Source organism: Syngnathus acus, chromosome 3 (assembly GCF_901709675.1).
Source record: "Syngnathus acus chromosome 3, fSynAcu1.2, whole genome shotgun sequence".
In the NCBI taxonomy this organism is placed as follows: domain Eukaryota; kingdom Metazoa; phylum Chordata; class Actinopteri; order Syngnathiformes; family Syngnathidae; genus Syngnathus; species Syngnathus acus.
In genome coordinates this window covers 3,554,952-3,582,626 of record NC_051089.1, presented here as the reverse complement: position 1 = coordinate 3,582,626, position 27,675 = coordinate 3,554,952, and the positions used below count along the sequence as shown (strand labels likewise).

At 45.4% G+C, this 27,675-nt stretch overlaps 1 protein-coding gene across 1 annotated transcript; it reads left to right on the top strand.

Annotated features, from left to right (window-relative positions):
- The first annotated feature begins 1,726 nt into the window (after positions 1 to 1,726).
- igf1rb (insulin-like growth factor 1b receptor) lies at positions 1,727 to 26,503 on the top strand. The gene is made up of 21 exons (XM_037246526.1): positions 1,727 to 2,720; positions 8,480 to 9,037; positions 18,492 to 18,795; positions 19,073 to 19,209; positions 19,518 to 19,662; positions 20,425 to 20,633; positions 21,171 to 21,297; positions 21,399 to 21,634; positions 21,703 to 21,870; positions 21,934 to 22,141; positions 22,945 to 23,252; positions 23,334 to 23,467; positions 23,680 to 23,839; positions 23,921 to 24,017; positions 24,485 to 24,555; positions 24,702 to 24,931; positions 24,997 to 25,104; positions 25,250 to 25,409; positions 25,489 to 25,618; positions 25,796 to 25,930; positions 26,029 to 26,503. Exons 1-21 carry the CDS (start codon positions 2,630 to 2,632, stop codon positions 26,501 to 26,503), a joined length of 4,191 nt encoding a protein of 1,396 aa, XP_037102421.1. The 5' UTR covers positions 1,727 to 2,629.
- The last annotated feature ends 1,172 nt before the right edge of the window (positions 26,504 to 27,675 follow it).

Genomic DNA, 27,675 nt, shown 5'->3' with positions numbered 1-27,675 from the left:
ATTTCATTTATTTTTGCTAGTTTATGCACTTACTTTTTTACTAGCATATAATGATGAGTAGCTTAACATACTGCAGCACAGGTGCATGCACCTGATTTCCAAAATAAAACTCTTTTCAGACTCTGGTCTGACCACCACCTTATACAAGTGGACCTGTATTTTCAAACCAGGACAGGAGACACTGTCGATCCAAGTAGGCCTTTGCCCAACCACCTGGGCTGTCATCTATTGTCCTCAGCTCCATCATAAAAATTCCCTTCCTCCCGCATGAGCGCGGCAGAAAACAAACAGACGCTCATTAGCATGTGCGAGTCGTTGGTGGTAAACAAGTTTATTTCCACATGAGTGCAGCGCAAGAATGGATTCCGGGCCGTACGGTTCGATGTAGGTGGGCCCGCCGGCGGCCTTCACAGGGACTTTCATCGGGGGACATTACAAATGCAAGTCGACAGCCCTCCTCGTTCTCCGACGAAAACGGGTCATGTTGGTACAGTGAGCACTTGTTAGAGGGCGACTCACTGTAGTTGGACTCTTGGGTGGGCCACCGTGCATTTTTGAGGCGCTCCTCTTTTCACAGTGTTAATTGTTGCATTTCTGCCAGAGTTGAGGTCATGTACAACATTCAAACAATGCCTCTGGAGAAAGCCGACGGTAATTAGAGTGACAATCGCAGCGGTCAGAGGATGCAGGGGCGACTGCAGGCTAGGCCCGGGCGGGGGTTAGGGGTTCCGCTCTGCAAGATTGTGTGTACTGTCTGCTCAAAGAATCACGTGCCCCCCCCACCAGTAAATCCCAACTCCCTCTACCCCCTGCCTGGGCCTCAGACATCCACAGACTGTAACTGTAAAGCGTCTGCATAACAATCCAGGCATGAGATGCTGAATTCACCCTCTGGGTGGCAGCATTTCATTGCAGTTTACGACCTGACGAGGAACACCTGAATACCCCCATGGTGGGAAAAAAAAGCTTTTTCTTGAGCTTTTGAGGCTTGTTTTTGTAACACTTCATGGATGACATTATTTTATTTGCAACACCATTGCCATATTTATAAGCTGGCGTTCTAAAGCGTGGCATCATGCTTTTTCCTTTGATTTTTTTGCATCAATGTAATACTTCATATTAGAAGATATCAATGTTTTGGCTAGGCATCGTGCATTTACCCTTTTGTTTTGATAGCTTTTTTTTTTCATGCATTTTCTTGCACGTTGCAAAATTACAACAGAAAGGCCAGAGCAGAATTTCGAGTGTCCTAACAAGTATCACCGCACCGTGATACTTTTGCTGTGGCCGTACTCCTTCAACTCACACACTGAAAATCGTATTTGTTGTTGCGGTTTACGTAACCCGCATTTACGACTTGTAATGCCTCTAATTTGACTGGCGGCGTGTCGTGTTTGTGTGTATGTGTGACAGAGAACTGCAAAACAAGCCTGCTCCTCCTGGATTGGCGCCCCGGATTTCCATCGCACCGCTCCGTAGACTCGAGTGAAGAGCAAAGATGTATTAAAAACCAAGACGTACCACTCTTTCCATTTGTCGGTGATGACGAGCGGCCGTTTGATTTAATTTTATGACCATATTATAAAAATGTGGTCACCTTAGTATTAATTATCATTATTATTATTAGTTATGAAAAAGTCCCTGGTTCCGAAGTGTTTGAGATTTCTTATTCAAGTGCGAGTTTGTGCAGAGTGAGCTAGCATCATTTAAAAGAAGATGTGATCTTTGCGAGCGGCGCTTGTGTTTACAGGCAGACTGCGGACTGAAGCGAGGCAAGGAGACACTCCGTGTACCTGCGCCGCGTTTAATCTCGTCTGGCGACGCTCTATTACCCACTGTCTACCGATTGAGGGTCGTTATTTAGACCCACCCACACCCGAGGGAGTGTCAAAGGACGTTTAAACGCATATATCAGCCGCGGCCTGGCGATATAAACGCACGAGAGGATGAATTGCAACCACAACAACAACGCGGTGAGTCCGTGCATAATGAGCGGCTGAAGGAGGAGGGGGAGGAGGAAGGAGGAGAGGGAGACTGCGGTCTCCTAAAAAAGAGAAAAAGGGGAAAAACACGGGATTTTCGGATGATTTTTTTTGATAGATATAAAAGAAAATTGGCTTTTTTTCACGCCACAGAACGGTGTTTTTTGGGGACATGTAATCCAAGCTTTCTAGGGAAGATTTGATTCCTGATCATACCACCTTCACCAGTAACGGGACTTTATGCGTTTGCCCCCCCACACACACACCACCACGACATGGAGCGTGAAGATGCGGCTTACAGAGGAATCCCCGCCGCTCCCCGTTTAACCGTCTCCGTTCCGCCCCCCTCACCTACGCGCCGTACCTTTTACCGGCGTTTAAGCGGCTCCCTAACGGATTTACACCGGGGCGAGTATTGAACCACAGATTTTCGAGCGGGATTCTGCGAGCAAGCGCGTGGCTGCTAGCCCATTAGCTCCATTAGCCAGCTAACGGCTAAAAGGCGCTGGCTGAAGATTTTGTAAAGGCTTTCATTTCTCCCCTTCTCGAGTCACCCAGAAATAACCCGGAGTGGGTTTTACACGGACCCTCCAACTCGACGGGCGTATTTATTTGCAGGTTTTCGGCGGAGGATTTACGTCCCCGGAATGAGGGCTCGAATGGAGAGGAACCGCTTGACCTTGTTTTGGGGTCTGATGCTGGCCGTGTTGTCCTCACTCCGACCCGCCGTAACAGAGAGTAAGTCCAAAGTCTTTATTTTTTTACACACATATTGGTAGAAACATCTCACATAACGACTTAAACAAAACGCAAGAAGCGGTATGGTTTTTAAAAGGCCAGTCTGTGCTCTATTCCACCTTCCGAATCGCGAGACGGTGCACCGGCGACTGTTGTGGTTTGATCCCAGTCACGTTTTTCCAATGATGTCAATAATGATGTCATTTGATGTCTTTTGGGGTTCTTATACGTGATTGTGTCAATATCGAGAGGCGCGCTTTAATGATTTGTGAGCTCATTTATCTTCATTGTATCCGATTAGAAAAAGGAATATCAAAGACCAAGTTAAACGACAACTTTGAAGTGACCTTTATAACTCGTGTTGGGGTCTTTGTTTGAAGAAACCTCAAGTATAGGAATAGAAATGACTAAACTGACTTAATGGCTTTTAACCTATACGGTTTTATTTTTGATGAATATGTCCTGCGACCCACTGAAGACATGGTAGCTCAAATGCTGGAGGCGGTGCACAATTTTTCATCACGTGTTTTTCTTTTGTCATTTTTTTTTATTAAACCGTACTTTTTTTTTTTCAATGCACAATTTCAAGACAGCACCAAAAAGTTTGACGCAAACAATAAAATAACGACACACTTTGTTGTTTTATGGTGCAAAGGGTGCTTTTGCATAAAAAAGGTCCAATTAAATAAAATGAGGATAAAAAATGTAATCACTGAGGTCCACTAGACCCGCATTTGTGGAAACCTAAATTTGAAAAAAATCCTACTTTGGAAAATAATTAAATCTGTCATGCACATTTAAAAAGTAGTGAAAGAGTCTAAGATTAAAAAAAAACTTTTTGGCAATCCCAAAAAAGTGTCCTTTAATTCATTTTGGGTACCCAATATTTAGGGAGTCACTGGCATTGGATGTAAAAATAATGTCTCAAGTCAGTCTCGTACAATTTTAAAAATAAGTTAATTGCCATTTGCATTAAGATGTTAAACACTGAAAATATGTAATTTAATAAAAACTGACTGGAAGACCCATTTAGAGACCCTTAATCTGGGGGAACCCATCCCGAGGAAATGATGGGAAATGAAAGGAATCCATGCCGACACATATGGCTTCCCATACATGTGCCCTGCGAAGTTTGAAATGAGCGGCCTGGCCAGTGACTCAATGGAGAAAGTCAGTCAGGCTGCGGATGAAAACCACTCTGTTGATTCTGACTCACTGTGTGGTTGAAGCGGCATCCACAAAAACGTGGAAGGTATCCGTAAATGCAGCGCCACAGCAGACCGACCATGGCAAGGGAAAAAAAAAAAGTGTAGAAATGAACAGGTAGAGAATTGAAACGCCAAAAGTTCGGTTCTTCAAGTGGCGACAACATGCTGTCAACAAATATTCAACCAAAACTGACACTGCTTTTATATGTTGTCACTGTCCAATGGAAAATAGGGATTGTAACTTTTTTTTTTTGCGCGCCAAAGCTCTAGCGTAAAGTGCTAAAATTCAAAAATATAATAAAAAAGATCAGTTAAATAGTAAAATAGATTTTAATGCTTTGACTTTCGCCATTTTCTGCTATCACCCCTTTATTGCGGTTAGAAATTTTCGCTTGACCACCTGTCACGCTTCTGACTAGAAATGGGCAAGTACCGATACCAGCTATCAGTATCGGTTCCAGCCTTACTCAGGCCGATTTTATGATGAGGAACCAGAAATTAGACATTCGTAGAGTAGAAAATGGCTTTTGTTTGTTGTTTTTTCCCGGGAGATTTTATATATCAAAATACAAGCGGTATCGGTCACTACTCAAGAATTGGGTACTGGTATCAAAGTGGTATCGAACATTGCGACTTCCTGAGATTTGCCCCATCATGATTACCCCTTTCCAGTTCCCCCCTACTATGGTCACAAAGTCTTGCTGTCCGACCCCTTTTTACGATCATGACTTTCCCCCGTTAGTCACCACTCGATACTTTCTTCGGTTCTGTTTACAACACCCCCATTACGCCCACCCCCTTGCTACTTTGATGTCTTACACACAAAACCATTAAGGGGCGATAGTCAAATGTCACCAATCAATGAGCTAATCAATTACACGGGGCTTGTTTTAAGACAGACGGAAATACTTCACGTTGCCATCTATACTGCGAACCGGGGCCTCATCCCGCTCGCTCTCAGAGGCACTGTGGGAAGGGGCAGGCTGGCGGGGTTGAACCGGGTATGGGGGGGGGGGGGGGCGTTTAAAATAGAACAAGCCAAAGTACATTCACACGCAAAACAGACTGAGTTCTGTTGATTGGAAAGAGTGAGGAGCTTGTGAGAAGGTGCGTTTACGTCCTTTCGCCACTAGCCGTCACAGGACAAACCCGAGTTCTCACCCTGTTGTCACTATCCTGTGTTTTAGTCTTGCACCAATGGGCGGAAAGCTTCTTTGTACGGTGAGCCGTAGGGATCAATTATATCTGGAACGATTCATTCCACAGTGTCGACTTCATCAAACATTTCTAATCTCAACGGGCACATTTTGGTTAACTATTCAAGCGTAGACAGAGGTCGACCCGTTTTAATCGGTGTTGAAAACACGGCAACACTCCTTTAATTAAGCATTGTAGTCTTACATAAAATGAAATGTAAACTCCATAAAGTACGTCTGAGAAGCTCCATCAAGCCAGCAGGACTGGGAACAAAAACATGGGGTAGAAACTTACCAGAATAAAACCACTAAGAGAAGTGACACTTGACTACTGGCAGTGTTCTCAGAGAATGGTGACACCGAAACGTTGGCCTCAGATACTCGGCTCTCTCTGATTTAAATGGCTCCGCTTACTTCACAGTAACTTAACTCTGTCCCTTTGATGCTTTCTGGGTGAGATGTTCAGAAGACTGAGAGTTGTATACTAAAAACACCAAAGTTCAAATAATCGTTTGCCAATCGATTCGTTGCGGATTCATTGATACATTGTCAAAGATTTTACTGTCTTTGAAGGCTTTGCAGTTCACATTTAAGGCTCAACGAATCTCGCCGCCCCGAGGTGTCACGGTAACAAAAGCTCGACTCGGCTTTGCCGTCCCCTCAAAACGGCCCGATTTCCGTGAGAGTCTCCCAAAACCGCCAAGAGTGCTTTGCGTATTTCGATGAAACATTTTCAGACATTAATAGCAACTGTTTGAAATTGTGATTAAAAAGCAAATCTTCAAGGGTCCTATGGCTAAATGTCGTTGGAGTGCATCCTCGTGGATTTCCTCTAGATCGCCCACGGACAATCGGTGGCGAGGAGAAGGTTATCAGGAGTAAATATGTGATGAAGGCTGACTAGATAAGCTTGTGTACTCAGCTGGACGGGAACTGAAGAGCGGCGATCAGGCCGCCGAAAAACCCCTTCAGTGGTTTTCACCCCCATCTAACGCGACTGGGAGCAGTTCCCGTGAAAGACGCGGCGACGGTGACATAACATAACACTGTTTACATAGACGCATTTTTTATGGTGGGGGGGGGATTAAAAACCTGATTGAAATCCAAATATTTCATGTATACACCACATTGAGAACATCCTCGCGCCGTTTCACACACATCCGGGTGTGAGTTTTGTCTGAACAGGTATGCGGGCTGTTGATAAGATGCGCTGACAAGTTGATTGTAGAGAAAGACATCGCTGCCAAACTAGCACTTTAAAGTTTTTTTTTTAATAATAGCACACTAAAGAGAAAATCTAAACTCTCAGCGGCTTTTGTTTGAAGAAGGAAGAAGAAGAAGAAGAAGAAGAAAAAAGCTTCCCGCCTCTTCGTCTTGATGTGCAAAGCCAGTCGGTCCCAATTTAAAGAACATATACAAACAAAGAGCGTACACATTAAGAACATTTGGAGCAGGGCACGCTGTGAGTCACCAGGCCTGGCGTCACTTAACTTTTTTTTCTTTCTTCACATTAAAGTCACTTGCCTGGTTAGGGGTTGAAAGCGGTCACTTTGTCTGCGTCGTTTTTTTTCTTTCAGCTCGACAAAACGTGCTCTTGTGCTCCTACTACAGGACGGCGGAGGAATCGTGTGAACGGAGAGAGAACTTAGGGTTCCCGAATCTTCAGATTGTCATATTCCACCTCGAGATTGATTGCCTGCCAATCACGAGGCTTCTATGGACATTCATTTTTACTCTTCAGTGAACCTGTCGTACGTGTTTCGTTAATATGCCGAATGTAAACTCGAGAGTCAAACCACCAACGGCAGAACTGTGAGGGAGACATGTTAACCACTCCTGCTGCCTACCGAATGGACCACAACAAAAAAAAAAAAAACATCAGAGTATGAATGAACATGTTCCGTTAGACCCAGAAGTGCAACACGGTGGAAAATGCCCCCAGTTAAAATTTTCGGTTCTCCAAATTAATTCAGACCATGAATTACTTTGTGTTTGCCTTCAAAAAAACTCAACGTCCATCAAAGAGGTCCACTCATCAATTTGCGACAATAGCAAACATTTGGTCGGGCTGTAAAGAATAATCAAAGCGTCGTGTGGATCTTTTCCAGTAAAATAATTTACGAAAGCGTCTCGACCAGCTCAGAAACGGGGTGGGTTGCCAGCAGGAAGGTTCGGTGTGTTCTTTTCAAAACGGAGACAAAACGTGTTCCCGCCTCCGGTCGTGAGGGAACGTTTTGTCTTCCTGTCCAACATGTTAGAAAATATCATGCTTCCTTGGCACCACCTCATCTTATAATCGCTCCCATATTTACCCTCAACCGATACGGGCTCACTGTCACAAAGACACGTTGTCCGAGAAGTGGTTCTTCATGACTTACTGGGTTTAAGTTTTTAGCGGTTGTGTTTCTGTAGAAGAAAAAAAAAACGCTCCATCAGTTATCACACCTGGGCAAAATACGAGGGCGTCGATCCGTGCACCCGTACCCGGCTTTTGTTGACTTTGAACCAGCCTGTCTTCCGTTCTGGTAGAATCATAACACCAAAGAGTACTAATAAACATTTTAAAATCAAACAGGCCCATTCGTGTAGCAAATGCGAGTATTAGCATGTTTTTCCGCGAGCTTGTCTTAAGCAACAACTTCCCCGATCCGGTCCTGTTACACGAATAACCCAACGTTGCAAAATCCCGAATCTGTTCTCCTTCTTTTGTTCCACAAGTGTTTTGATCTGCCGTTTCTTTTAATGTGGCGCCTTGTTGACATCTTAACGAGCCGGGGTCAGTAAATCAACAGAGCAGCGTGATTGTAGGTGGACGCTGACGGGAAACAATAAGCTGAAGGCAGAGCCGCACTTTTCCAGCTAGCGTTCCAATTGAACCTGACCGTCGTATTTATTTTGTCACGCCTGGCAAACATGTTGCGTCAACAAGTCCACGGGCCAAGTGTACTGTCAATATTTGGCAAATGTATTGGATAAGACTGGCATTATAAATAGCGCTGGAGTTGAGGAATGAACTTCATTGTTTTCTTTGGGTTACGTTAAGTCATCTATATTTTGAAGAATGTAAATAAATAGTAGAGCGTGCAATAGCACTTTTTTTTTTTTAAAATGTGTGTTTGTTATTTGGAAGAAAATTGAATTTACTATATTTATTTTTTTATTTTTTTTATTTTTAGCTTAGTCTCATGTTAATTTTCTACTGAGTTAGTTTATAGCTGAGACTGTTAGTAGTTAGTTCACTTGTTAGTTGATTGGTTTGGTAGTCCATGTGCTTGTTTATTAATTAATGTGCTGGTTTGTTCTATCAAAGTCCACCATTAATTTATGGTCTTTCCAAAATGTTTCCACCCCGCAGTTTGCGGGCCAAGCATCGACATCGGCAACGACATCAGCGAATTCCGCCGTCTGGAGAACTGCACGGTGGTGGAGGGCTACTTGCAGATCCTCCTCATCGGCGACAAGAACAACAACCAAGAGATCTTCCGCTCGCTCAGCTTCCCCAATTTGACTGTGATCACCGACTACCTGCTGCTCTTCCGGGTCTCCGGCCTGGACAGCCTGAGCACGCTGTTCCCCAACCTGGCCGTGATCCGCGGCCGCAACCTCTTCTACAACTACGCCTTGGTCATCTTCGAGATGACCAGCTTGAAGGACATCGGCCTGTACAGCCTGCGCAACATCACCCGCGGCGCCATCCGCATCGAGAAGAACCCGGAGCTGTGCTACCTGGACTCGGTGGACTGGTCGCTCATCATGGACGCCGAGTTCAACAACTTCATCGCCGGAAACAAGCAGTCCAAAGAGTGCAGTGACGTCTGCCCGGGCATCATGGAGAACAACCCGCAGTGCCGCAAGACCATGTTTAACAACAACTATAACTACCGCTGCTGGAACTCCAACTACTGCCAGAAAGGTAAGACGGACCTCTTTTGTGTATGGTGTCCAACTCGGCGTGGGCCGATAGTCGCTTCTGATGGTATGATAACCGTTCTTTTAACACAGTCTGTTTTAATTTTCAACAAAACATCAACTATTTAGTCGAGGAGGTTCAAGAAATGTGTACCTTGTTAAGTTAAAATAAATAGATAAATCTTGGGGCTAACTCGTGCCAGCTGGCACCATTTTTGAGGACAAAGCACAATGAACAAAACTGGCAACGGTGTTACGCTTTCATCTTGCTCCTTCCCTCTTCCTTGTCCTGCGTGCGTAAGTGCTCACCCCCTCCCCTCTCTGCTCGCCAAAAGGGCAAAAATATGTTAGCAGGAAGAAATTGACGTCAAAAAAAGAAAAGCTTATTACAGTGACAGTCTGTATTGAAGGTTATTTAAACGTTGACTTCTTTAAACCATGCTAAACTGTCAAACCGGTAATGGGCCCACGCTTACGTTGCACGATTGTTCTCAGCCGCTCCAGTAAAACGCTTTTAATGAAACACCTCGACGCGAACAGTTCCTCTCGGTTTCTCTTTGACTGCAGGGTTTGGCTCTCGGCTATCAGCAGATGTTTTGTGACTGTGGATGTCTCTCTGTTTGCCCAGCTCAAGCATTTACAGCACCGCTAATATAGTGTGGTTGTTAGCCCGTTAGCGCATTTGTTAGCTTATTTGATAGTCTGATTATTATTCAAAGTCAAAGTCAGCTTCACCTTGTTCGTTAGCCCCTTGGCATATTTGTTTGCTCATTGGGTAGTCCGTTGGTTAATGAGCTATTTTCTTCTAATTTATTAGTCCAATTGCACGTTTGTTAGTTTTTTGGGTTTTTTTTTTGGCCACACGTTCGTTAGTTTTATTAGTCAGTGTCACCTTCCACATGAACATCCCCTTTCATTTCATTTTTATGACTGCGGCGTTTGCAATGACTTGCTGTGCCGTCGAGCAGATGTGTGTGTGTGTGTGTGTGTGTGTGTGTGTGTGTGTGTGTGTGTGTGTGTGTGTGTGTGTGTGTGTGTGTGTGTGTGTGTGTGTGTGTGTGTGTGTGTGTGTGTGTGTGTGTGTGTGTGTGTGTGTGTGTGTGTGTGTGTGTGTGTGTGTGTGTGTGTCTCTCAAGTGTTTCCCTGGTGACCAGTTGCCTCGCTTGCGGACTCAGCATGTTGATGTTTTCGCTCATGTGACAACGCCAGAGTCGCAGAGCAGGCTCAGGTTTGCATAGGATGCAAATGCGGAGCGCCCGATGCATGAACTTGAGCTTCGGAATTTTTTGGAAAACAATCGTGTGTTGTCAAAATTGACCTCCGGGGTGGTAGTTTGTGGACTCGGGCTTGAGTTTGTCACAATATTTTGTCAGCACATCCTCCCGGTACTATAACCCAGAAACAAAGAGGTCAAGCTTAACAGGAAGGTGCCTGATAAATTTGATTTTCTTTGTCTGTTGAGTCTGTGGCGCGTGATGTTTGTCTGAAAGGCAGCCAGCGGGGAAGGAAGCCAAAGAGTTGCAACGCTCAAACAGTCTCTTGAGAGGGATTATCGTTGAATATTTGATTCTTTGTGAGTCCAAATAATCAGCAGGTGTTTAGGCGCCATCTCGGCGCCCGGCGATACTACTCGCAGCCGCGACGGTATTTGTTTGCTAGTCGCTCGACTGCAAAGTGGGCCAAACGGAACGGAAGTGGAGCAGGACCCCGTGAAGACACTGTCTGCCGGGCTCCAGAGGGAGTCTGCTAGTACGGCAAATGAGCCAGCAGTAAAGAAGACCAAAAAAAACAAGTCTACTATGGAGGCTGTGGAGTCTGAAGTTGTCTGGTGGGGGATACCTGCTCGTGCGCTGTGTCTAATTGGACACCATGAAAGCCCCCGTTTGTACTCTGATGTCATTCCTTTTTATTTTCATGGCCGACATAACTTCAAAAGTTCAAAGACTGCCTGGGTGCAATCACGGGCCACGCGATGGCGACTGTAATTAGGCCATTTTGTTTGTTTGCTTTCACGTTTTTTTGTTCGTTAATGTGTTTGTGTGTGTGTGCGACTTGGTTAGTTAGCGCATTGGTTAGCGTTCCATTCGCACATTTTTTGGTTTATTCATTACTGTTTGTAGTCTGTTTGCTAGTTAGTTTGTTTGTGTGTCATTTTGTTAGTTTGTCCGAATTTTTGTTACACTGAACTCGCTCAACGTGAAAGACCTGCGCTACAAGCTGATGACGACGGTTGCTAGCGTGGCCGTATAAATATTATAATAATATAGACAATAAATATAGTTGCGTAAATATAGTAATTAGAACTAATTATTTTTGATCTTTATGTGAATCACCGGCATGATTAAGTGCTCTATAAATACAGTTGAGTCATGTAGTACCTCAGTCTGAACGTTAGAGGGCACTGTAAAACGAGTACATCGCGTAGATAAGAGATGAAGACGAAAAGGGTGGTCATGTGATATCGATAAACCGTATCATGAGAGGCCATAGATTTGTTTGCTTTCATGTTCTTATCTGAGCTCTCTTGTCTGAAAGCACCTCAGTCCTTTCTATTTCCGGAGTCGGTTGTCCATTCATCAGCTCCATAAAAGCACAAGTGTTGTTTTCCTTAACGTGGACTCATTCATAAAAGTATGACATGGATAAAAAAAAGACACGGGGCTTCAAAGTGTGTTTGCGCTCCAGGGGATCTTTTTTTTTTCCCCCCACTTTTATTTTGTGGCAAAGGCAACATTCGTCTGTGTTTACGTCCCCTATTTGTCTCGGTGTCTTTTCTCACGTTACAAACGTTTCGTCAGGTTCCCATCTCACGACATGCGGGGTAAACACCTCCCGAAAAGTACGGGAGGGGTTGTTTTTTTTTTTTCTTTTTTCAGCGCTTTGTATCTCAGGAGGAGATGAAAGCACATCATTAAAGTACAAAGAAAGTCCTCTGGGATTTACGGGAAAGGGATTTTTTTTTTTTTTTTCCAGTTTTGTATTTTTAACCTCAACCCACAGGGAATACACATAAAAACAGAGGGCTCTGCTTGTTGCGCAGCCTGCGATTAGCTTCATTTACCGCCGTTTGCATGTCAGTGTTGCTCTTTTGGGCTTGTTGTTTGGCGCCGTCCTTGTTATTTATTTGGAATCCGAGTCGGGCTATGCTGAAACATCATAACTTGGTTTTCACATTGGATATCGTACGGGAACAATACTAACCATTAAAGTGATTCTTTTCTTTTGTGACCCTCTAAGACATTGACATATTGAATGACACATTGAATTTTAATTTGTTCCTTGCCTTGACCGCGTTTGATCGAATCGGCGTTCGCCATTGTAATGAATGGAAATGTCGTTAATCCGTTCCAGGTGTCCAGAACACGACATCAAAAATGTTGCAATGTTTCAATTAAGGTCCAAATGAAAATGCAGGCTTTTATTCTATTTTGAGTTCATATTTTTAACATAGTCAGTTCCTCTCTGTACGTCACTGAGTTCATACTACGAGCCTTTAAGCTCTTTTTGGTCAGTAGCGGTTTCCAGTTTGGAACTCTGCCACGGATGTCATTTTTTTGCTCACTCTTTTCATGAAAACGGACTAACTGAGACGAAGGAGGCCTACAGTTCTTTAGATGTTGTCCAGGGTTCCTTTGTGACCTCCTAGATGAGTCACGGCTGTGCTCTTGGGCTAATTTCTGCCGGCTGGCCACTCCTGGGAAGGTTCACCACCACTCTTCCATGTTTTCTCCATTTGTCCGAAAGCTGTAGCAATTGACTAATGGGTATCACTTTTTTTTTTTTATTCCTCACCGTAATTTGGTTTGATCTTGGCATTTCTTTGCAGCTTTTTGAGAAACGTTGCCCGACTTCATTTCGGCAGACCGGTTCTATTGAAGGGATTTTGTGAATGAAGAGGTCTGGAGTTCATCAAGGTTGGGTGTAGTCCGTGAAAATGAACCCGGCTTTCCAAAACCAAAACAAAAAAAAAAGGATTAGCCACAGCTAATTTGTGATTTAACAAGGGAGGCAAGTTAGCAATGATGTCTGATTGTCAGCAAAAGCGGCTGTATGTTTTTGTCTTTGTCCACAAAGTTGTTAGAGCTTTAAAACAACATCTAAAAATAACGCCAAGTGTATTGTCATAGTATTTTCAGTCCACATCCCGGCGACCTGTTCGCAGAGGCTGATTGGGCTGGTAATGACAGGGTCGGCTGTGTAAAGCAGGGACATTCATGGCTACTTTAATTGAACAGTCACACCCATCTGTGGAATGCCTGAAAGAGAACATTACTGGTTTGGTTGTGGTGACGGGGCCACTGTAATTATGCGGCCTTTGATTGGGATCCGTGAAACACCGTCTGATTGTGATGAGCTCTGACTGGCTCGAGTGTCTTGTCAGAGGTATGGTTAAAGTTTGTTTTGCTACCAGACCCCCCCCCCCCCCCCCCTTCTGTTCTGTGGTTGCACAAAATATCAAACAAAGAAAATATGCAGCGGCGACTCAATGCGGCCTCTGCTTAAAGCACATTTTCAGTTGTTTGCGTGACGTGAAATAGTGAAAAGTCGAAGCTGCTATCTTTTAATCATGACTTGGTTGTTGGTTAATCATGTTTTAAAGCTAGTTGAGCTAGGTTCATTGTAGCGGAAATAATATGCATTTTACTTTTCCAAAGTGATAGACGACATTTTATAATTTTGTATTTTTGACAATTCCAGATATTGATTATGCTGTAGGGTGACATTTTTGTACATTTTGTACAAGTCGGAGTTGTAGACTTAATCGGAGCCGGCGAGGTCGACTGGCTGGGCTCCAAGCAGGCCTTGGAGTCTAGTTGTGATAAGTCGCACATGAGCACGACTTTTAAGGTTGCCAGAGAAGTCTGCCGTGGCCTTATGGGAATCTTATATGCCAGTTCCCCTGTCCTTCCCATTAAATTCCAGGGATTGTTCAGTCTACTTTAACATGTCAACACCAAAAAAGTGCAATTGAGTGAGTGGGAATCCAATCAAATGTGCCTCAGCCATTTTGGACTTAGTTGTCTCGTATAAAAGATGGGTCAATAAAAATATGCTTTGTATTTTGTCATTCAATTTCATCTTGAATTTTCGGCATTTGAATAGTTAAGTAGACTCTAACCGCACATGATGGAAATTGAATATGTTGCGTTCAAGTGCAAACTGCCTTCAACCATTTTCTTTAACCCTGTTACACTTGAATATCTTCAGATTATGTTCCATCCTAAAACATTAAGGACTACCTGGATGGTGCGACGGGAACTCGAAAAGATTGCCGTCAGCTCCGGGATGGACAACAACACTTTTTATTTGTCATGTCTCTTCCAGGGCAGTCAGTTGGGGGATGCCAGGAATGTCTTTTGTCTCGCGCTTATCCAGCGGCGTCAGCTGATCTGACAAATGTGTTTTCCAAACACGCTTCACAAGGTGAACCGCCGGCTCTGTTTAGGCGAGCCCGAGCGGAATCGGTTCTCTTCGGCACCTCCGATGCTTTGGCTACAAGGAATTACACGGGAAGATTTAGCCGACAAATAACTAAGGAAATGACGGCACATGTCAAGTCTTGGCTTTTCTAATTGCCAAATGAAAAAAAATGGAAGCGTTGCCCTTCATTGTAGCTCCGCACTTGAGCCGCATGTTTACATTTGGAGACTCTAAGACCACCCCCGTAGCCACTAAAGACGTCTTATCGAAGGCATCTCCGCAAACCCCCCCCCGGTACGACTCAAATGACCATCCCAAAATGGAACCTCAAGTCCGAGGAGCGCTTCACATCTGTTTCCTTTTGACTGTAATTATCCGGAAGAAGCCTTTCGACAACAGACCTTCTGCGGGAGGCCCTCCTCGCTGTGGGCGACCCAAATGCGGAGGAAGGGGAGAGGGAGTCCGTCAGGTGTTTTTGGTTTTTATCGTCCCACCAACCACGCCACTATTTAACTGAGTATCAATTCCGTTTGATGATGGTCACTTTTACGCCTACGCGAATTCCGATTTAATTGTTGCGAGGATCCACCATTCAACAGAGGATCGTTCGAAGGCTCATTTATCGACGCTTTCATTATTATTGTCATTATTCGCTCGTAAGACCTACATTTTTTTACTCGCAGAAGTCGTTCTCTCCAATCAACAGCGAGTGAGTAATAACTAAACCGAGTGCAAATCCTCGAGGTCTGTTCAGGACATCTCCACACATGCCCCCTTGCTTCTCTGAGCGTTCCAGTAATCAAGCAAATTTGGGAAAATAAACAGCACCGGCGCAGACTCTATAAACACCGCAACAGCTCGGCGATGGACACAAAACACAATGTGCCCACATATTACTGTTTTCCAGTCTCGCACAAAGCCGGCTCTGTTAGCATCGGACAGTTTGTGTGACAGCTCAGTGTTTCGAGCCGCTAGCGGCGCGTCTGCTAACGATCATCGTCGGACCGCGGATCTCCATTTAAAGCCAATTAACGACTCTCGTCTTGACCGACCCGGCCGAGCCGGGTCACGTCCATGAGACGGTGGCGCCAAAGTGCTCCGAGCAATAAAAATGACAGCAAAGACGTAGCACGTTGTCAAGCGGAATGCGTGTTTGTGTTTGACCTGCCAGAAGCTATCAAGCATCAAGATAGCAAAAGATAAAAACCAAAAGCATCGCCGTGGACATTATTTACAGACGCTGTTGAAGTCCTCCATAAAATATTTACACAGGACCGATCTGCCCGAGACAATGGCGGGTATTGGTGGGAAGGGTTACTAATAGGACAAGACAACCAAATGGGCCCATTTATTTTGAAAGAGACCGAGCTCCGGAGAACTCAAAGTTGTGAAAGCTCTCCTAAATTCTCTTGACAACCATCACCATTAATTAGGATTTGAACTACAGCCAAGGAACAGTTCCGGATGTCAACAGACCCAAGCGGTGGTGTTCAATGACTTTGGACTCAGCGGCGAAGTTTGTTGTACCTGATCTTTGCTTTTATTCACAGAACACAAACCCAAAAGTGTTTCTCTCCACTTTTCGATTACTTTGGATATTTATACATCTAAATTTGAACTCATTGCCTTATTGTCGGTTTTCCACACTTGGCTGTTACGACTCGGTCCTCCCTCGGGGAAAAGGGGACGGGAACTGATAATTACAAAGTCAGACAGGAAGCTCCCCGATGGCCTGTTTGCCGTTAGTGTTTGTCACCTGGGCAACGCGGTCAATGGTAAACAACACCAGTGAGATCACCATCGAGATTTTTTTGGCTTCCCATTCGACATGATACTCACAAAATAACCCGCTCGAAAGCCGATACGATGCAGAATATCGGATCAGGACGTAATTAGTAGCGACCACACGGATGTTCTCGTGTTGCGTTCTAATCAGGGCAGGTGTGTTGATCTTTGCCTCAAACAGGAGACCATCATCAGATGGGAACCAAACATGAACAAATTAGGAAGACAGAGACCACCATCGACGACGACCAAAAGTCTGCTTGTTTTCACTGTACATTTGGGGGGCAGCGACAATAGCTTAATTTGGATGCAACGGACCAGAAAGATTCTTGCTGTTTGGCCGCCGACCGATGTGGAGTTCCCGGAATACTTTCCCGCCGGGCAGGCATTTGTGAATCCTTTTTGATCAACACCGGTCGGTCTCCCACAAATGAATGGCAAAAGGTGAACACACTGGCAGTCATGCAGCAGTGATGTTTTGGCCAGTGCAGCGGAAAACTATTTTGTTGTTGCATCCCTTTTATTCTAAAACGGATTAGCTTGATTGATTTTTTTTTTTCATCAAAATTTGCACCAACCCACAAAAAGTTCAGCAAAAACAAATCACAGGCATAAAACTCAAAATTGAATCCAGGTTGCTCGCATTGATGCTCTGTATTTTTCCAGTCAGAATTTATCATAATATAAATAAACACACAGGGAGTCTTAACAGAAAATCTGCTCTGGCATGAAAATGTGCAGTTTAAAAAAATAATAATTCAAAGGCTGACTAGTTGTACTTCATTTTAGTTGCTTTAGTGTTGTATATATTCTTATATAACAATTAGGAGAATGTTTCATTCAATGGCGAGCCCTCTTATTTTATTTTAAACGAAGCTTAATGTTAAACTTGTGACTATTAGAATGAATGAATTGCATAAACATTTTAAGATTACCAAGATGGTGACTGTTTGACCCTGTTTCCATGACGAGAAAAACTCCCCCTACTGGCAGTCCCACCCATAGCGTTTTTGGAGGCAAGCCCGCGCCATGTGTAACGACTTTCCTCCTCTACCCTCCTTCTCTCCACCTTCTCCCATCCCTTATTTCTTCCTGGGGCGCAGCAGCCCAGCAAGACGTTAGCACAAAAGACTGGTATCCATTATGTCTCCGACTTGCGGATAGCAGCAGGTTCCCGCCCTTTTCCTTACCCCATCTGTTTGGGTGGGCGGGGGGAGAGGAGGAACATTGTGTGCCAGAGAGAGACGCCTTACCACAAAAACAGCCCGCTGAATGGCTGATGGGACCACACAGTTTGGAAGCTTCTGATTGGTGGACCGGTGAAGGTCACCTCTTGGTCATTAACTGATGAAGCCTCCTCGTCAAATCGGAAAGACTGCAGGACCAGCGGCGGCTTTGTGGCTTCATATAGTTTTTTTTTTTTTTTATGTTAAGGAATGACTTTGTTTGTTGTGTTGACATCTGAATTTATTTCTATTGATTGCACGACCTGCCCACAAGAAAAGCTTCACGTCTTTCTGGGATTCCTGTTTTTGATTGAGCTGCATTTGGGCTCATTCGGACTTTATCAAAGTTCAAGAGATCTGATGGCTCCAAACAAAAATGCTCACCTTCTTGTTCACTCTCAGTCTCGACTTCTTGCTCTGATTGACATGTCCGGCCTCTTTTACGAGTCTTCAGCGAAATGTATGTTTTCAAAAATCCTCAAAAATGATGTCCCCCTCCCCAAGGATCTAAACTGAATATTTCTTAAAGTTCAATAAAACACTCCCAGCGCAAGTGTGGGTTGGAAAGCGGCATGTGCGTCATCATATCAATCAACATTTAAACAGAACATCATTTCCCATGACTTCACTATGTGGCCTGTTTAAACAGCGAAACCCCCTACACGGATAACGCAAGCGGATGACATCATCATCTCGGCTGATTTTCATCTTTTTGGAACTCGTGCTCCTCAATTCAGGTTGGACGCACTGCAACTGCGTTAACTTCTCCCAGAGACTGTAAATCATGTTTATTATTCATTACTTGTCCTCACATTGGAACATGGGTGGACCCGCCTAACCCCCCCTCCGAGTAGATTGAGCAATTTGTATGCTCAACAGGGAAGGTTGTCGTTGTTTCTTGTCCAAAAGTGCTCCCTTTTTTTTTATTTGATCATGCAAGTTCTCCAAAAACTCATATGCAAGCAATTTCAAAAGTCATTGTTAGTCATATTCCATTTTCTTTGTCTTTCTGTGTTTTGCCATCAGAGTGCCCAGGGAGGTGCGGGCGGCGAGCGTGCACGGCAAGCGGCGAGTGCTGCCACGCGCAATGCCTGGGCAGCTGCACCGTGGCCGGCAGCGACAGCTCCTGCGCCGCCTGCGTGCACTACTACCACCAGGGGCGCTGCGTGGCCGACTGTCCGCCCGGCACCTACAAGTTCGAGGGTTGGCGCTGCGTCAGCGCCGAGCTCTGCTCCAGAGTCCACCTGCCGGACTTCGACAGCTTCGTCATCCACGAGGGCGAGTGCATGTCCGAATGCCCCGTTGGGTATACGCGGACCTCCCCCAACAGGTGAGCCTGCCGTGCTTAGCCTAGCCCAGCCCGCCTAGCATTTGTATGTGAGAGTACAAGCATATTATTAATTACATCAATTCATTAATTTTTCCGAAAATATGTTTTGCGCTTACTCTTTTTTTTTTTTTTTTTTTATCTATTCATCAGTTTGAAGCAAATACCAAAATCAGCACAAGGGCAAGGCCAGATTTTAGCATTAGCACACGACAACCTTGCTTCGCTCCATTCTCGTCATAGCTCTCGAAATATTTGGTGAATCTACGTTTGTCTTCAGCATGTCCTGCACGGCCTGCGACGGTCTGTGCGATAAAGTCTGCGAGGAGAAGGTTATTGACTCCATGGATGCCGCGCAGTCCCTGAAAGGCTGTACGGTTATCAAAGGCAACCTTCACATCAATATCCGCAGAGGCCGTGAGTACGCCGCACCGCACGTTGCTTTCTTTCCACTCCATGACATTTGTAAAACATAAACATGTCTCACCGTTCCGAAACCTTAAAAGGAGCGCCGAGTTGTAGCTTGGTGGCTCTGAGGTAGTAGTCCAAACATTTGCGAGCAAAACACTTTTTACAATCGGCGCTGATGTCACACGGCGTCTAGACCAGGACCTTGGAAAGTCTGAGGACCGTGTCATTTCCTGGACTTCAAACTATAAATACGCAGACGAAGAAAGTCTGATGATGTTTAAAATGAAATGTTTTTTTGGACATTGTCTTTACAGACAACATGGTGGCCGAGCTGGAGAGCTCCACGGGTTTGATCCAGAGGGTGACGGGCTACGTGCGCATACGACACTCGCACACGCTCAGCTCGCTAGCCTTTCTGCGTAGCCTGCGATACATCGACGGCGAGGAACTCCTGGATGAGTAAGAAAATGCATACTTGTTTTTGTTTGAAGTTTCCAGTTTATCATGTTAAACGTTTTAGGGTCCAATGGGGCTAAATGCTTAGGAGAGATAAACGTCAATTAATTGTGTTTGACTGTATCTTCGATTGGACCTAAAAGGTTAAAGATTCAAATGTATAAGGATAACAGCTGAATCAGTCAGGAAAACGTCCTCCACTTGTTTCTCCTTGAGTTCACAAGAGTCTTGCTGTCCCAAGGCGCCACATTGCAGTCATTCCTGTATGTCTGGGTGGTACCCAGCGAATCCTAAAAAGCCACATCGCCCCCCCCCCCCCCCCCCCCCCCCCCCATTCTCTTCAGATCTTATTTTCTCTTCATCCCTCCATGATTAATGATGACAAACTGGATCGCAATGTCTGGTAATGAGCAAGAATGCTGCAAAGTTGCCACATGATTTTATTTGTCTGCGGCAAAAGCGCATCTCAGAAGGTGTCGTGGTTCTCAAAAGTGTGGAACGAGCAAATATCCACCGTTTTGTCCACTTTAGTCCCCTATTCATAATAAAAGTCCGATTTAAAGGATTGCAAGAGCTGATGTAGCCTAGCATGTGCTGCTCATTACATATGCTCAGTCACTTAGGACTTTTTTTTTTTTTGGTCCAAATACTTTTGAGCACCTGAGGCGCCCTGGCGTAAAATGACTGTGCAAATCTTTTTAAGCACGTCAAATTGAATTTGAATTGATGATTCAATACAATTTTCTTTCTACGGCCCCCTTCTAGCATGTACGCCTTCTCGGCATTTGACAACCAGCAGCTGCAGTACCTGTGGGACTGGAAGCAGCACAACCTCACCATCCGGAGCGGGAAGCTGTTCTTCCGGGCCAACGCCAAACTATGCGTGTCGGAGATCCAGAAGATGTGGGAGCAGACGGGCGTTCCGGGGCGCTTCGACGAGAGCGACTACCGAAACAACGGCGACCGAGCCAGCTGTACGCTCCAAAGCCGTCCAAATATTTCCTGTTTTCCTTGGGTTTGCCGCTAGCTTAGTTTGGCACTTTCCACTGCGTGATGTTCAGTTTAATTTTTTTTCCATTAAGAGCAGACATTATTGCGATTTCGACTCCCTTCGCAGTTTGCGATCTGAGAGTTTTACCGTTTCAAATTTTACATATCATTACTTAAATAGTGTTTATGTGGAAGATAAAGAAGTTAGACAAGAAATTCCGTCCAATATTTGTGTATATAATTTAGTATTCTATTTCCGTCCCTAATTCTCAGCTAATGTTAACGTCATTTCTTATAACATCTGGATAGCGCTGCGTTGTTGGCTGCCATCCGACAGATGTGTTCAATTGTGTTGCTTTTCATCTTGTTTCCTCTTGTACTCTTCAAATGGATGCTGAGTCGAGCTAAACTCGGCTGCAGTGGGGGAAAATACGCATCATCAAGAACCCCTGAAGTCTCTTGACTTTGAAGGTCAACTCAAGAACTCCTTTTGATGCCAGAACTGTCTTTTGCACCCTCAGGCGAAAGCACCATCCTGAAGTTCAAGTCCAACACCACCAGCAGCACCAGGATCAAGCTGACCTGGCAGCGCTACCGCCCCCGAGACTACCGAGACCTCATCAGCTTTATCGTCTACTACAAAGAGGCGTACGTCCGCCCTTCTTCTGATCTCAGCTGTGATTTCTCCTGATGATCACTCACGACGGTATGCTCATTATTGACGACCCCCGTCTCCCCCCCTCCCGCAGGCCGTACCAGAACATCACCGAGTTCGAGGGTCAGGACGGCTGCGGCTCCAACAGCTGGAACATGGTGGATGTGGAGCTGCACCAGGAGAAGGACATCGACCCCGGCGTGCTGCTGTCCAGCCTGAAGCCATGGACGCAGTACGCCATCTTCGTCAAGGCCATCACGCTCATGGTGGATGACAAGCAGATTCCCAGTGCGAAGAGCAAAGTGGTCTACATCCGCACCAGCCCCTCAGGTAAATATGAAATTGAAATATGAATTTGGCTTTTGCAATCCACTTGAGCACCTGTTTTGTCTCCCTAGCGCCCTCTATGCCTCAGGACGTGCGCGCCTACTCCAACTCCTCCACGCAGCTGGTGGTGCGCTGGCTGCCCCCGGTGTCGCCCAACGGCAATCAAACCTACTACCTGGTGCGATGGCAGCAACAGGCCGAAGACCGAGAACTCTACCAACACAACTACTGCTCCAAAGGTGCTGATGGAGTGCTCGAAACTTCAAGCTGGAAATGGAATGACAACAAGTCTCCCTCTGCAGATTTGAAGATCCCTGTAAGGATGGCGGCGGTCGGGGTGGGGGACCAGGAGGACGACACCAAGCCCACAAAGTCAGACCCCGACAGTCCTGAGAAGGGCTCCTGCTGCCCTTGCCCCAAATCGGTAGAGGACCTGGAGGCGGAAGCCGCGGACGCCTCCTACCGGAAAGTCTTTGAGAACTTCCTGCACAACTCCATCTTCACTCCTAGGTGGGCTTTTTTTTTTTCTTTTTTCTTCCCCATGCCTTATTTAAACAAACTTTTCCACTTCGATTAGTGTAGTGGGGGTTTACTGTCCTGTGTAAAATCCCCTCTCCAACTTTTTTTCAACGGCATTATGTTGCTTTTGTTTTTGGAGCCGGATGTGCCTTAAGTTTCTTGGTCAAAGTTGAGTGGCCGCAAAAATGGCTGGTGCTGTTTTGGTGACTCTATTTACAAAATTGCTCACTAGTTGTCCTTCTTTCCCTGAGGCTGCAAAGCATTGAAAACAACTCGATGACTCACTGGAACACAAGCCCACACACACACACACACACACAGACACACAGAATGACTTGAGATCAACATAGTTTCAAAGCAAACAACAAACCTCACTGCATCTGACATCTGCTCGCAAATAACCAACAACAGACCTGTGATGCTTTTATTGAAAACAACCAACTTACTTTTCCCCCCCTCTAGGTCAGTCTTTCCAAAACGTTTTAACCCACACGGTCGGTCCCTTTGGTGCACCGACGCAGATGGCGCACCCCTGTTTCCGTCGGACACACACAATAAAAACAAACACACACAAAAACATGCTAAACCAGGCAAAGATGATCAAAGTGTCAAAATGAAATAAACTGCCGCCCCCTTGTGACACATTTGGGTGGTGCACCTTACAGGATACAAACAATTCAGCAGTTTTCCCCTTTCACAACGTCCACATTTTGCTCGCTATAGCCTAGCAGCTAACCCTAAATTGCCTCCAGGGTTGAATGTTGAACTTTGTTCTTTAAATTCTTCTTTTTCAGACCTCCCGATCGCCGCCGCAGAGATCTCTTCAGCATCGCCAACGCCACCCACTCTCGACGCCAGCACTGGCCTCACTCCAACGCCAGCACCGTCTCCCCCCTGCAGGCCGCCGCCAACGGCAGCGGCGCCGACCCAGAGCCGGCGGAGCAAGAGTTTGAGTTTGTGGAACAGGCGGTGACGGAACGCGAGCTGCAGATCTTCGGTTTGCAGCCGTTCACCGTGTACCGCATCGACGTCCACGCCTGCAATCGGCAGGTGCAGCGTTGCAGCGCCGCCGAGTTTGTTTTCTCCAGAACCAAACCGGCAGGTTAGTGGAAAACATGTCACTTGTGGGCATAATTGAAAAAGAATTATATTCAATGAGTGTCTATTTCCGTTTCCCTTCCAGAAAAGGCGGATGACATTCCGGGCGTTGTGTCCTGGGACAGCAACGAGGACTCTGTGTCCCTGCGCTGGCCGGAGCCAACCCACCCCAACGGCCTCATTCTCATGTACGAGATCAAGTTCATGCTGGGCACCGAGGTACGTCCAAAAAAATATATACTCACCTTTGCTGCATCAGCACCTTTCTTTGCTTTGACCCAAGTCGTGTCATGGCTAAAATTAGTAGTAAATAATGCGGGGGAAAAATATTCCTGCATCCACAAACAGATTGTGGTCAACCTTGGGAAAAAATGTCTGTACATGTCTCTGTACTTCACGGTCCAATGGTTGTGTGTGTGTGTGTGTGTCAGACTGAGAAGCACGAATGCGTGTCAGGTCAGCTGTATCGGACACAGCGCGGCATCCGCCTGTCCAACCTAGGTCCGGGCAACTACTCGCTGAGGGTCCGGGCGACGTCGTTGGCTGGGAACGGATCGTGGACCCAACCGGTCGATCTCTATGTGGCCAAACGTAAGACACGCACAGCAACACACTCCTAATTATCAATACACGGTACATAAGTTGAAATATTGGCTGTGCTTGACCCATCAGAACCTGATAATTTCCTCTACGTCGCCGTATGCGCCCCCACAATCATGTTGTTCCTCGGCTTCGTGTTCTCCGTGTTCTTCACTCTGAGCAGGAAAAGGTACGTTGCTGTGATGATGTCGCCATTATAAACATGCCCTTAATTTACTGATTGCATAAACTGAAATGTCAATTTTTTTTAATCTACATGTAAATAAAATATCTTTACTGTCCAACACAAGCAAATATCTCTTTTTTTTTTTTTATCATTTGTAGCACAAAAAAAAATATTTTGGTAATTTTTCTGAATTTAAAAAGAAAAAACTAAAAAAAACATTTATTTTGTGACACTTGTTGCTTATGCTGATTTTTAGATTCAGGTAAATATTTGTGTTTTACTACTAAAATTTACTGTTAAAGAAGACAATTTGTTTTATTTCCAATTTAAACTTTTGAGGGAAGGTCCTGTGTTTGCAAATGAGCCACTGCTCACCCTGCCTCTCAAATATTTTTGTTTTTCTCAGAAGTATGACTTTTCAGTTTCTATTTGGGATTCTATGTGATGAGTCCGCATTTCGTTGCTGCTAGGAACAATGATCGGCTTGGAAATGGAGTTCTGTACGCGTCGGTCAACCCGGAATACTTCAGTGCGGCTGAAAGTGAGTACAGTATAACCAGATGCAGTCAAACTAAAAGGTTACGGTCAACCAGTGGTTCCCAAAATGGACCTTCACAAAATGTCCTTACTTCAAAATGGTCACTTTGACAACGAGTTGAAGGCTACCCGCTTTTCTCCTCCGCACAGTGTATGTGCCCGACGAGTGGGAGGTGGCACGCGAGAAGATCTCCCTGAGCCGCGAGCTGGGCCAGGGCTCGTTCGGCATGGTGTACGAAGGCATCGCCAAGGGCGTGGTGAAGGATGAACCCGAGACGCCGGTGGCCATCAAGACGGTGAACGAGTCGGCTAGCATGAGGGAACGCATCGAGTTCCTCAACGAGGCTTCTGTCATGAAGGAGTTCAACTGTCATCATGTGGTATGTATGCACTCACACCTTTCACGTCATAGGTAGACTTTTTGCTCACCCTCCATTTTGGATAGGTGCGTCTCCTGGGGGTGGTGTCTCAGGGCCAGCCCACCCTGGTCATCATGGAGCTGATGACACAGGGAGACCTCAAGAGCTACTTGCGCTCCCTCCGACCGAAAGAGGTAATGACAACCGAAAGCTCGGTCTCAAAAAGAACTGAGTCAGCCAGCAAATACAATCAAGAAATAAAAAAAAAATCTCTGGATATCAAAATATTTAATTAGTCATTTAATTGATGCACCCTCCCTTCTGCATTTCTTCCAACAGCAGTGGTCCACTTTGTCCCTGCCGCCCCTGAAGAAAATGCTGCAAATGGCTGGCCAGATCGCGGATGGCATGGCATACCTCAACGCCGGCAAGTTTGTGCACCGAGACCTGGCGGCGCGCAACTGTATGGTGGCGGAGGACTTTACCGTCAAGATAGGAGGTGCTTTGTTTGACAACGTTGACCCAATCTCCCAAAGTTCGGTAACGATTGACACATGCCGGCTTGTACCTTTTCACAGACTTCGGCATGACCCGAGACATCTACGAGACGGACTACTACCGTAAAGGCGGGAAGGGCCTGCTTCCCGTCCGGTGGATGTCACCTGAGTCTTTGAAGGACGGCGTTTTCACCACCAATTCCGACGTCTGGTAAGTGCGCAGTACTTGCATGAGTCTTTATGTTGGATCTTCTATTTTATTTACTATTTTCTTTGATAGTTTATAAAATCTTGACGTCAATGATGTTTTCATCTCCAGGTCCAAGTTTTGTATTCATTCAGCGTCACCCCCCCCCATAAGCCCTCAAAACTACATCTGTCTGTTTAGGTCGTTCGGGGTGGTGTTGTGGGAGATCGCCACGCTGGCGGAACAACCCTACCAGGGTCTGTCCAATGAGCAGGTGCTGCGCTTTGTCATGGAGGGAGGCCTGTTGGACAAACCGCAAAACTGCCCCGACTTGCTGTAAGTCCATTCTTTGGACGGCAAACTTTGTTGTCGATTCACAGAACATTGTTGTCAGACTTCATTTTTATTCCAAGCTAATTTGTAATTGTGTGCAGGTTTGAGCTGATGCGAATGTGCTGGCAGTACAACCCCAAGATGCGTCCATCTTTTGTGGAAATCATCGGCAGCGTGAAGGACAAGCTGGAGCCGTCCTTCCGTGAGGTCAGTTTCTTCTACAGCGCCGACAACAGGCTGCCCGACACTCAGGCCCCGCCGCAGCCTCAGCAACACGCAGATAGCATGGATGACGTCCGTTTGGACACGCCTTCCTCGCCCGGATCCCACCCTCCGCCCGGGCCCACGCTAACCCCCGACTCGCCCACACGGCCCTGCACGGACAAGGAGCCTGTTGGGCACCAAGCGGCTAACGGGGTGACGTCATCAACGTCGGGAGCGGGAGCGCCGCCCAACGGGAGCGACTCCGTCGCCGCCATGCAGGCGACCCTGGACGAGCTGCCACCCTACGCCCACATGAACGGGGGGCGCAAAAACCAGCGTGCCATGCCCCTCGCTCAGTCATCTGCCTGCTGATTGGATGGAGCAAAGACTCAAACCTATCCTGCTGTAACGTCACCTTTTTTTTTTTTTTGTTCTACCAGATGCAACACTGCCCCCTTGCTGCCGAAAAAACACCTTGGAGGGAGTTGCTTGTTTTATATGCAGTATCTTACTTTTTTTTTTTTTTTTTTTTAGTAGAAACATAATTTCAGTCCATTTTTGGGCAGGCTTTATGGATGCTTAACGGGGAGAAGAAGCACTTACAGAGGGAGGTCCTCCACTGGTAGGTGTGGTACGACATAAGAAACTACATTTTGATACTCTGGTCTCTATTTTGATGATTCATTTTGTACTGACATCAAAATCTGAGCCACAAGTCGTTGCCGAGTGCAGCGAATCAACACCGAAACACAAAAAAAAAAAATTTCATAACCTAACCATGACTTTCCTTTCAGTCGTTTTTGAAGAGCATTTATGTTAACGGCAAAAAATAGCGTGAAAAATGAGGAAAAACGTCTTTAAAAGCAAAACGGTGCAAATGCTTGGATGTACGAACAATGAGCACAACTGTATATCAAAACACACACACAAACAAAATCCTCATAACACGACGATAGTTTTCAGGGGGGGGGTTTCAAGAACATTCAAATTGTCCATTTTTGGGTAACTTCTTGAACTTGACAAAAAATGATGGTGTGGTCACGATTTGGATGTTCCATTTTGTGTCAACATCGAAGTCTGACATTAAATCATCATGTTCTGTGAATCGACATGGTACGTCAGTGATAAAAAAACGGTACAAAAACCCACAAAAAAATGGCAGAGATTTTGAGATTGGTACGTTAACAAGGAAAAATGGCGCAACAGTCAAAATATTTGTATAATGCAGAAAAACAAAAACGTACCAAAACATAATTTTGATATTGCAGTTTCCATTTCGAGACTCCACGTTGTCTAGGCATCACAAATCTGAGCCACAAATTGTTGCAAATCGACGCCAAAACACTAAGTCACGGTGGTGTTATTGAGGCTTTTTTTTTTTTTTTTAATGTTTTTCAATAGCATTTAGGCCAGCCTTTTTTTTGTCTGTTTGGGTGAGACTTTTTCTACTTTTTTATATGGTCCCCATGTTCATGTTGTACAGAGAAAAGAAAAGACAAGCTGCTATTCCTTATTTTCTCTTGTGGTTGTAATATAGATTCTCT

Coding starts and splice junctions, on each gene's coding strand:
- igf1rb (XM_037246526.1), top strand. CDS start 2,630: ATGAGGGCTCGAATGGAGAGGAACCGCTTGACCTTGTTTTGGGGTCTG. Junction 9,038..18,491: donor CTCCAACTACTGCCAGAAAG/GTAAGACGGACC, acceptor TTTTGCCATCAG/AGTGCCCAGGGAGGTGCGGG. Junction 18,796..19,072: donor ACGCGGACCTCCCCCAACAG/GTGAGCCTGCCG, acceptor GTTTGTCTTCAG/CATGTCCTGCACGGCCTGCG.